This window comes from Temnothorax longispinosus, chromosome 8 (assembly GCF_030848805.1).
Source record: "Temnothorax longispinosus isolate EJ_2023e chromosome 8, Tlon_JGU_v1, whole genome shotgun sequence".
NCBI lineage: Eukaryota > Metazoa > Arthropoda > Insecta > Hymenoptera > Formicidae > Temnothorax > Temnothorax longispinosus.
This window is the reverse complement of record NC_092365.1, coordinates 10,467,761-10,478,765: the sequence shown is the minus strand read 5'-3', so window position 1 is coordinate 10,478,765 and position 11,005 is coordinate 10,467,761. Positions and strand designations below refer to the sequence as shown.

The window sequence follows — 11,005 nt, the reverse complement described above, 5'->3', positions numbered from 1 at the left end:
AATTATATATAAATATATATGATTATATATAATGCAATTATATATGAATTTTGTCTCTAAATGTTCATATATAATTATATATAATTATATATGATTATATATAATTATATATGATTATATATAATGATATTATATAATCATATATATTTATATATATTTATATATAATCTTTTTTCCCGGGAATACATTTAAATTGTTTTGAAAGACAAACCTCAATGTCATAGCCAATCGTGCTGCAGCAGGTATAGGCTCTCTTATTGCATTCTGCTTGGAAATAAGAGGGCCAACTAAACACAGCAATTCTTCAAATTGAATTGTTGTCACACGTAAATAATTTTGGAATTTGTCTCCATACAATGAAAGTGTAGGAAATAGGGCTTCATAAAATCCATGAATGTGTCGCAGTTGAAAGAATGGATGAACCCAAAAACGCTTTTTTTTGTAAGCTCTCTTTTTCTTCAGTCTCATAATTTCATTGATAATAAGAGCCGCTCCAACTCTTTTTCGCCACGTTTTCTGTTTTCTTGCTTCGTCAATAATTTTCTGACATTGAGTAATCCATGCTTGATATTTATATACACTGGACATTATATGTGTATAATGTCACAAATCACTCACTGTACTCAAAATTACTCAATTAAAAGCAATTTTTAATTGCAGAATAAAAAATTATTTATGCGCGCTTATTAAAGAGCAAGTAAATAAAACGATCACGATAAAATTTGAATAACCTCGTTGATAGCCACAATGCTTCGAGAAAACGCTCGTTGATGCCAAATTGACGCTCAAACAAACGTTGACGCTCGCATATTTGATGCTATTTCGCCTTCTACCGATGAAGTTGGTCACGTGACCAGTTTTGACGCCCAAATCAAGCGTCGAGCGTCAGCATGAAAAGGCCCCTTAACTCATTTATCGTTTCGTGGTATAGTCGTACTAGCAATAATGCACCGCAGAGTTCAAGTCGGGGAATTGTGATTAATTTCAATGGCGCGACTCTGGATTTAGTAATTTACTAACAACGCTTCCGTCCTTCCCTTTTGAACGTACGTACAGGCACGCACCATAACCGACATTGCTAGCGTCGCAAAAACCGTGCAGTTGAACATTTTGATAGTCATTTATTAATAATCTGCGATCGAGGGAGACTTAATTTATTAAATCTAATTGCCGAGCAAATTCCGACCATTCCGTGCATATACTTTGTGGAATAGATTCGTCCCAGTGTATTCTGCACCGCCATACGTCTTGCATTAATTTCTTCGCATAAAGAACGACAGGTCCTAATAATCCTAACAGATCGAAAATTTTTGCGATTTCTGCTAATATTCTTCGTTTCGTTATTCTTTCCGTGGGTTTAGTCGTTTGGGCTGAATAGCATATGTTATCGGTACGCGTATTCCACATTATGCCTAACGTGTTCAGCGATCGGTCTATGTTTACTGTAAAATTCGCGTGAACGTCGCCTTCAGCTAAATCCTCTATGACCTCCTTCTCATTAGACCTCCTGTCTAATTGTAAAACCGCCCTGGGCTAATAGATTGATTATCTCATCTCTAGTTGCGCGAGCCTCTTCGACGTTTTTGGCACCAGATAATACGTTGTCTACATACATGTGTTCCTTGAGGACTTCGGCTGCCCTGGGGTATGCCTGACCTTCATCTTCCGCGAGCTGTACCACGGCGCGGATTGCGAGAAATGGAGAGGCAGTGTTACCGAATGTGAGCGTATTTAATTGCAACGTCTTTATCTCGCCGTCCCTACGCCAAAGAATCTTCTGATATCGTCTATCGTCTTTATGTACCAGAACTTAGCGATACATTTTTTCTATGTCCGCCGTAATTACAACTACGTATACCCGGAATCGGATTAAATGTGAGAATAGTTTATTTTGAATCGTGGGTCCTGTCATTAATATGTCATTCAGAGATATGCCGTTGCTAGTTTTCGCGGACGCGTCAAATACCACTCGAACCTTAGTGGTGTGGCTTGATTCTTTGATTACTGCATGATGGGGCATGTAAAATCCATCCTCTTCGGGAGATTCTACTATTGACATGTGACCCAATTTTAAATATTCTTCTATAACATGCGTATATTCCGTTTTTAACGTTACATTTGCATTAAGTTTGCGTTCCAATGATATTAAGCGTTTAAGCGCGATAGTTCGCGACTCGCCGAGACGGTGATTTACTTCACGGAATGGCAAACGAACTACATAGCGTCCGGTGCTATCGCGATACACGTTGTTTGAGAAATGTGTTTCACATTCAATTTCTTCCTTAGATTTCGGTTTATCTGTCGCAATCTCTTCGATATTCCAAAATTTGCACAATTGATTTTCTAAAGCCGTTACGTGGCATGTCATTTTCGTCGCGCCCTTTGTCGTCGCGCCGCCGGCAATCACCCATCCGAGACGCGTCTTTTGTATATATAAGTCATGGCCTTCGTGGGATAGATTAATTTGACCGACGGAAAATAACGACAACGTTGTTCCCGAACCTATCAATAAATCAACCGGTCTCGGTAGATGAAATTCTGTATCGGCTAACCTAATATTTGCGGGTATTCTAATCGCCTCTCGGGAAAAGATCTCAGATGGAATTAAGTCTGTAATAGTCGGTATCGTTAAACATGTTAGTTCTTTACGAAACTCGTCGATGGTGGATTGTATCGTAATTTTTACTAAGCCTCTCGATTCGGTACTCGTAGCGTTAATCACCCCGATAAGTACTGCATGTGCAATCGCTCGCAAACCTAAACGTTTCACGACGCCCACAACGGATTCTGAGATGAAATTCGCGGTAGCGCATGTGTCTAATAGAGCACGTACTTTAATGAAATTACTCTTCCGATCACGTATGTAGACCATCGCACTCGTCAATAATTGTGGCGCTGATATGGATGATATTGTCGCGAGGCTTATTGCTCTCCCCCCGGTCGAGTCGGTTAGTCATTCGGGTTTGGCGGTCGCGGGTTTCGGCGCATCCTGTTTACTCGTGCTCGCGTACTTATCATAATGCAAGAGCGTGTTATGTCGTTTTTGGCAAATGGTACAATTAGAGAACTTGCAGGGAGTGTCCCGGTGGGAGCGCAAACAGCTATAACAAATCTTCGCGCTTTTTACTGTCTCGATGCGTTTAGGTACGGGCAATTTTTTAAAGGTATCGCATAAGTAAAGTGGATACTTCTTATTTTTGCATACTATGCAGTTACGTGAAGAATTTATAAGGAAGGCTTGATTTGATGAATAACGCTTTTGCCTGGGGGCTCGCCTTTGCCCTTTTCCGTGTCTCCTATCCTGACTCTTTCCCGTCTCGATGCACAGACCGCGGACTTGTACAAGAATTCGTACATTTGATCGAGTTTTGGATATTCGTCTCTCTAAACTTGCCTCCCATTTTTCTAACGCGACCTTCGGCAATTTACTTTCTATAATATGAACGATCATTTCGGATCCAACGGCAACACCCAACGCAGCCAACGAAGCGACATGTTGTTGTGTGTCGTCCGCGAGCTTGGATAAACCGCTCGTCGTTTCTTTGTCCAACACGGATGTATTCAATATTAGTGAAAGATGTCGCGAGATTAATACTCGCTTTACTTCATACGATCGTTCTAATAACTCCCATGTATTCGCGTAGTTTATTCCGTCGATAGCAAAAATTCTTATCTTATTAGCTGCTTCATCAATTAACGCGGATTTTAAGTAGTGCAATTTATCCACATCAGATAAATCTGTTTGTGTGCCTATCATGCTACGAAACGCGTTTTTAAATGATAGCCAATTTTCGTAATTGCCGTCGAACGTCGGCAACGGCGCCTCGGGTAATTTGATTCGCCTTTTTTTGACCGAACCGACGGCTCCTGTATTCTCATTTCGCGTTTCGTCGTTTGCTACGCCGGCGTCCGCGTTCGTATTTTTTGCCGCGCCTAAAATATTTTCTATCTTGCCCGCAAGAGAATAAAAACGTTCTTGGAGGTGCGTGAATTCGTCCTGATGTCCTTCGTCAGGCTCTAATACCACGAGTTCGTCATTGAGATCTTCAAAATTCTGATATAATTCTGTCAATTCGTAATTTTGCGTGGCGTTATCCACTTTACCCTTATCGAGAAGATTGTTCACGTTAGTAATCTGAGATTTTAGAGAGGTACGTTTTTGCACGAGAAGCTTGATTCTATCCGAAATTGTTAGGCGATTCGGATTAGGATTGGGAATGAACGACTTACGTTAGTTGACTGTAATGGAGATGATACGGTGTGCTGTTGCACCGCTCTGGATGTCCTGGCCTCGCGGACACGTGGCAGTAATCTTTCTTGCGTAAGAACCGTACACCTCACAGGAGGCACCATGGAACGTTTTTCAGAATCGACTCTCAATGTCTACTCTGTGGTTTGAATGTTTATTTATTCTAGTTCACTTTGGTTTGAACACACGTGTTTTATTTTGGAAAGTACATCATATTCGAGTCTTTACTCGATACATATACGCACGAAATCTATCGATTGTGGTTACCTATTTGGAACGCCTTTTGAGCGAATTGCTTCGCGACTCGCGTCAGACCCACGCACTCGCGAAGACGCCTAGCTACGCCCGCCGTTCCGAGATCGCGATGACGCCTCAAGCTTAAGCCTGGATCGCGACAACGTCTTCGGAACGACCTGGTTCGCGATAATGTTTCGTTTAGAAGTTCGTAATGTTTATCGTTCTCTTCGGCTGACTAACTCGACTGCGAATTCGATCGCTTGAACAAGACCGTGTTCTACTACTGATCCCGAAAACCTTCTTCGACTCACTGCCCGAAGCGTCGCGGCAGCCGTCAGCCGTGACCCCCGCTACCGCTTTTGCGAAACTACAAATAATTCTATTGGTGGATCCTGGATCCGCCCACCGATTCGCTCGTGTTCGGCCGCGACTGCTACTGTTGGTCGAAAAGAGAAGACGATAGCGGAAGCCACGATTCGAAGATCACAGGCGCCGAAGACGCCTGAAGTTATGCCGCCTGGCGGCTAGGCAGATGTATATGTAATTACGTGTGCGTGTGTGGGTCTGCGCCGCTGATCGTTTATGGTGTATTTATTTTTTGTATGGCCTACGTCGTGCACGACATTCGCTTCGCTACTTGCTACGCAACATCACTTGCCAATTCCGCCGCCGCTGAAAAAAAAATTATTAAAAATATATGTATATATGTGTATATATCTGTTTCTATATAATCCATATTTGTAACTTCGTAATTAATATGATATTTACAATACGTGTGCACACGCAAAGCTTTTTCTTCAAATAAACAATCACAACTCACCACAATTTACTACCATTCACTACCTCGGAAGGAAGAGTTGGTACTCTGCTAAAAATGACCGATTGAATCAGATTAAAAATTTTGATGCATGAATCTGGATTCTTGATCTGGAAATCACGGATTTATAACGATTACACCGACTGAAAACGATTGAAACGGATTGGTATTCAAGGATGTAATTTCAATCAGATTCTATCGATTTGAATTGTTATGATTTTATAACGATTACACTGATTGAAAACGATTGAAACGGATTGGTATTCAAAGATGTAATTTCAATCGGTTCCTATCGGTTTGAATCGTTACACGCAGAAAATTTTTCTCGAAAATACAAGTATATACGAACAAAGTAAATACCATACTAATCTTGCACGGCTAGAATATAGTCATAATATGCAAAAGATTTCAAGAAAATATAGGAAATTTAGAGAGCAAAGAATAAAAATATGGCTGATGGACAAAAAACGAGACGTCTGTTGCAGTCATGGCAAAAACATAAGTTGCTGTTATAGGCTGTGGCGATCAGCTGTCCGCCACGAGCGAACTTGAGAACGCTGTAGAAACCCTGCCGAGTTGCCCTATATATAGGGGTCGATGTTGAATCTTAATCACGCGAGAATATACCGGCGATGCGCCGCGTAGCGGGCGCGAACCGAACCCTTTCGCCGCGCGAGCCCGCGTTGCCGCTCGCGCCGCGCACCTTTCGTCGTCTATATACATATTAGTATAGGACTTTTTTTACTTTTCTCCTATATTTCCTTGTTATAGTCCGAGAGGTAGCGACACAAAAGTGTCAGCGATTTGATTAGTCTTGGAACAAAGTAATTTCTCTTGTTTTAATAGTGTTGTTGATGAAATGCAGAGTCTGGCTGCGCTGTCTCGCTGGAATGGGCGTTGCGGCGCCTTTGATCTTGTCGAAAAAACACTTATGTTGGAAGAATTTGATTAGTGCTGAGCTTTTATATATTTATTGTTTTTTGTATAAAGAAATGTTTTAGAAGAGTCTGGCATGCAACTGACATTGGAAAATGAGTCTGGCATCCTCCCAAAGTTGTTGTAAAAAGTGAAGAGGAAGCCATGAGAATGGAGTAGAGGAGGACAAGAAGACACATAATAAGAATAGTGAACGCAAGGAAGGTAAGAGGAAAATAAGTATAATGTTCTGGAATGTGGCTGGATTAACAAGGAAAGATTATGGCTGTAAATATGGCTGAAAATATTATAAATATGTAATTTGCAACACGCATCTGCATACTTTTTCTTAAAAGCAACTATGTCTTTTTTCATACCAATTGATTCGTCTCATTATTCTGTGCATAAAAGTGTTAAGAACATTACCAAAAACTTAATGTTTTACAAGATATTTTGTATTTTATGTCAAAATACTAGAACTTTCAAGCCTTATAATTCCAAAAGTTCTTAATAAAAAAATACTTTATTATAGCGTTTTGAAAAGCTCTCAAGATTAGCTATAAAAATATGCATTAAAAAATAGGAATTTCCATTTAAGAAATTAAAGGTGTCGTTCACGTGAGCTTTAAACGACCATCCAAGGTGAAACCAATGGCACCATTTTATGTGCCCCTTCGAGCCAAATAACTTTTGTATAAAACATTTCTTCCGAAAACGTCAACTTTCCGAGATAATCCAGGGTCCCGACCTTTTTGTTACACCCGGTATATATATATTCAGGCAGATACGCATCGTGTCTAGATATTTGTGCATCGTGATCTGGCTGTTGTCAAAAAATTAAGTTTTTATTGATTTAAAAATATGGATTGAGTCTAAGCTGTTTACTTACTTTTAGTCTTACGTATTTACTTTCATGCATGTGAAACTCACAGATACTAAACTCAGGTAGAATTTTGAACAATGCATTTGCCATGCCGTGTGTATGTATGTAGATAATACGCGCTTTTAATAGTCGAGCCTCCTCACATTCGACCAGGGTTGTTACTCTTCGACAGCTTCGAAGTTTCGAAAAATATATTTGCGACATAAGCGACATAATTACAACATTAGAAATTTTATTTGGATTTTGTTATATAATTTTATAAATGTGTGTCTATTGCGGTACTATTATTATTATTATTATATTAAATTAATAATTGTATATCATTTTGATTCTTCGAAGCTTCGAAGTTGGAACATCGAAGTCTTCAAAGTAGATTACCAGCTCTACTTTCGACACTCCTGTTCTTAACCAACTGAATTTTCGAAAATAATTAGTGAAATTGCAAATACACAATAATATGGATAATATGAGAAGAACAACAGGAAAGAATAGGGAATTTGTTTGTTCTAACGAATTAAAAGTAAGAAGCTTTGATTGTAAAAAAAAGCGAGAATGAATAATTGTAGTTAAGGCTTTCACGCTTATTATACTTGTCTTTAACTAATCATATTCACTTTCGTACGACATGTGGATGTTTGTTCCGGTCTTTCTTTTCTTTTGTTTCTTTGCTTCTCTTTTTCTTGTAGATATAATATATGTATAGCATAAATAATTTGTTCTCATTATACTAGGATTTTCCCAACAAGGATGTGACAAGCTTAGAAGGATTTTGTGTGTAAATAGAGTTACGAAGGAGCAGTACATTAGATTTTAATGTTTTGTATGTTATATCGTTATAATTACCATTAAATTACCCTTGAAAAAATTAACTCGATTAAGCCCTAGTTACACGATCAAACGTATACTTTCAACCAATTTCCAGATTTGTCTTTTCATAGATTCTTGTTCAGCAACGAGAATGCGCGGAGAAATAATTACGGCAATTAATTCTTGTTACCAGCGTCAACGTAATGTGACGATGTAATCACATGACGTGTCAATGCATACCCGGTTTGTCCGATGTATAATATATAGTATTATCTAAAATCGTAATAAGGATATGCATTTTATTCTCTTTTCAATCCTTATTTTTTTCTTTTGTTCAAAAAATATTGTGGCTACTTGTACAGGTATATAAAGTACACTAGAAGTTACTGTAGTATACCCACGTTTCTTTAATCTATTAATCAAAACGCCGATTACTATAGCAATATTTTTTAAATAGCAATAAAATTCTTAAGAATGTGAGACAAAGTACATTTCGGGTGTCTTCTAATATTTTAATGTAGATGTTTGATTATATATATATATATATATATATATATATATATATATATATATATACATATAACCTAGCGAGAAATGACCCATCGAATCGACGTCTAATTGACGTCGAAATCATCGATATTACATCATATCGAAATAATGCTCGAAATTTGAAGCTTATGTCGATGTTTGTGCTATATGACATTTTTTAAAAGAAGAAATTATTTGTGACATATATTCATCGCGCCAGACTATAAACAAGCAAATTATGTATTTTCTGTTAAGACATCGATATTTCATCATTTCGATATCGATTCGAAGCTGTATATTTTGATTTGCCTGTCAAATATATAATAACATTGCTATTATATAGAATGCAAAATGAATAAAAAATTATATTGTATTGGCACACATGGATAATGTAAATATTTTTTTATTTGAGCATTATAATAATTGCGTTACAATATTAATTTTTTAGGCTTCCATTTCCATTAAATAGTTACTTTATAACTGTAAAAGTCACAACAAAATTCCTGTTTGTAATTTATTAAAATATTATAAATTACTAATTATTAATTAAAATATTATATAAGTTTAATTATGAAAATGAATATTAATAATTGGACTTATTAAAAATTAAATAATTTGTTCAAATATTGCGCTCGAATTCTTTTCGCGTTTTACAACGCCCGATCGTTTCACATCAGATGGCGCGACGCGCGAGTCGCCACTTATAGAGATCCTCAATAAGAGATTGGACACCGTCGACCGTCCGCCATATTGTTCAGGACACCTATGGCGCGCTTTCCAAAAATGTTTAAATCAATTTAGTATCTATATAGTTTATTAACGTACAGAAAATAAATTTAACTAAAAATTTATATATGTTTATATTAATAGTTTTTAAAAAAAATCTGATTTTTAGAAAAATTTAAAAATAAACACGTCATAATGGTGTGTTTAAACAGTAGCACGGAATATATAACCACTATCAAAATTCTTTATCCTCCTATTTATATTTTTAAAAATAAGAGAAGAAAGGGCTATCATCAGGGTCGACCGCAGATTTTGGTGCGTGATGTCAATCATTAGATTTATTCTTCTAAATACAGTAGTTCAGTAGGAGCCGAAACGTACGAACTACTGTATTTAGAAGAATAAATGTAATGATTGACATCACGCACCAAAATCTGCGGTCGACCCTGATAGCCCTTTTTTCTCTTATTTCTGAATTTTGAGGGTCTGCTATTAATTGATTTATATTTTTAAATTACAAAAATTTCATACATAATAGTAATACAATGTTCGTATCCGACGTAGAAACAAAATAAGCAATTTAACAAATTTGTATGCATAATTCTAATAAATAAATAAATATCTGAAATCAATAAAAAATTTTATTATTTAATACATGTGTGCATAGCTACACTTTTACTTGCAAAAGTATTATTATTTACATATTTATCAGGTGATATTACAGACATTTGTTTTAACCTTACTCAAATAAAATACTGTATAATTTTTTGTTTCAAAGAATGACAATTTGGTATATTATATGTTAGATTATTACAGATATCAGTATAAAATTTTCTTAAATCAATACATTTGTCATGAACTATATTAAAATAAAATCTAAATATTTTTTTAATATTTAAAATAAAATAAAATATTTTCTTATTAATAAAAAATAAGGTATCATTTTTTAAACAACGTATACGCGTTAATGCAGCATATGGATATGTAGTTGCAATTGTACTACCTGTTGCACTAATGCAATTATCACAAATATTATATCTCTTTTTTATTTTATAAATTACGTACCCTCCTAAGTAACATAAACAGTTTAGACTTATATTATTAAAAATTATATTCTGGTTATCACAAATATCACTTATATTTGTTTGTACTATATTATTATTTAACAAATTCTCTTTGGTTTTTTTTTTTAATTGTCGTCTTTTTGCAACAACAATATCCAAAAATTCTGAAAAGAATTCTCTATCATCAAGGTCATAACTACTATTTTCGGAATTTTTCATATATTGTAAAATTGTTATTAATTTTAAATCATTTTTAAATTGTATAGCATTTAAAATTACGTGCTTCATTCGGATAATTAAAAATAAATTTTCGAGGCAATCCTGCATAAATCTTCCTAATAAAACAAATTCGAAAGCTTCTTTTTCTAATAAATAGGTACTTAATTCTATAGCAGATTTTGTGGAAATAATTATTTCTTTTTGAAAAGGTTTCCATGCCTCTGATTTGCCAACTTTTATTTTTGAAATTACGTCATGTAAAAAGTTTATTGTTTCTTCAAATTTAGTCATATTTAATTTACCTAAAGCTAATTTCGGAGTTTTTGATGACATTATCTTAAACCATTTTGATATGAAACCAATAAACCATGCAGAAACGTCAATATTATATTCATATTCCCTCGTAGTTGTCCTGAACAATATGGCGGATCAAGCACCAATCAAAAGTTGTCTAAACGGTGTCCAATCTCTTACTTGAGGATCTCTAGTCGCCACTCTCAAAGTGCCCCCACCTCCTTCCTCACTTGTTAGGTGTCATGGCCGCACTTGCTTGCGTTTCT

General features: G+C 36.1%; 2 protein-coding genes and 1 pseudogene across 2 annotated transcripts in view; all 3 read right to left on the bottom strand.

Moving 5' to 3' along the window:
- Positions 1-588, bottom strand: part of LOC139818261 (uncharacterized) — a 1,868-nt gene extending 1,280 nt beyond the window's left edge. The window contains exon 1 of the mRNA XM_071786879.1: positions 212-588. Coding sequence (XP_071642980.1) covers positions 212-588 — 377 coding nt within the window. The remainder of the gene's footprint in view (positions 1-211) is intronic.
- A 910-nt stretch (positions 589-1,498) lies between these two features.
- LOC139818260 (uncharacterized) lies at positions 1,499-2,872 on the bottom strand. The gene is made up of 2 exons (XM_071786878.1): positions 1,821-2,872; positions 1,499-1,760 (listed from the first exon to the last, which is right to left on the bottom strand). Exons 1-2 carry the CDS (start codon positions 2,870-2,872, stop codon positions 1,499-1,501), a joined length of 1,314 nt encoding a protein of 437 aa, XP_071642979.1.
- Positions 2,873-2,953: 81 nt separating this feature from the next.
- On the bottom strand, positions 2,954-4,353 carry LOC139818259 (uncharacterized; annotated as a pseudogene).
- Positions 4,354-11,005: the final 6,652 nt, after the last annotated feature.

Excerpts from the sequence above, each read along its gene's own strand:
- LOC139818260 (XM_071786878.1), bottom strand. The coding sequence starts at position 2,872 with ATGGTCTACATACGTGATCGGAAGAGTAATTTCATTAAAGTACGTGCT. Across the intron at positions 1,761-1,820 it reads ACGGCGGACATAGAAAAAAT|GGACGGCGAGATAAAGACGT; the intron begins GTATCGCTAAGT and ends TCTTTGGCGTAG.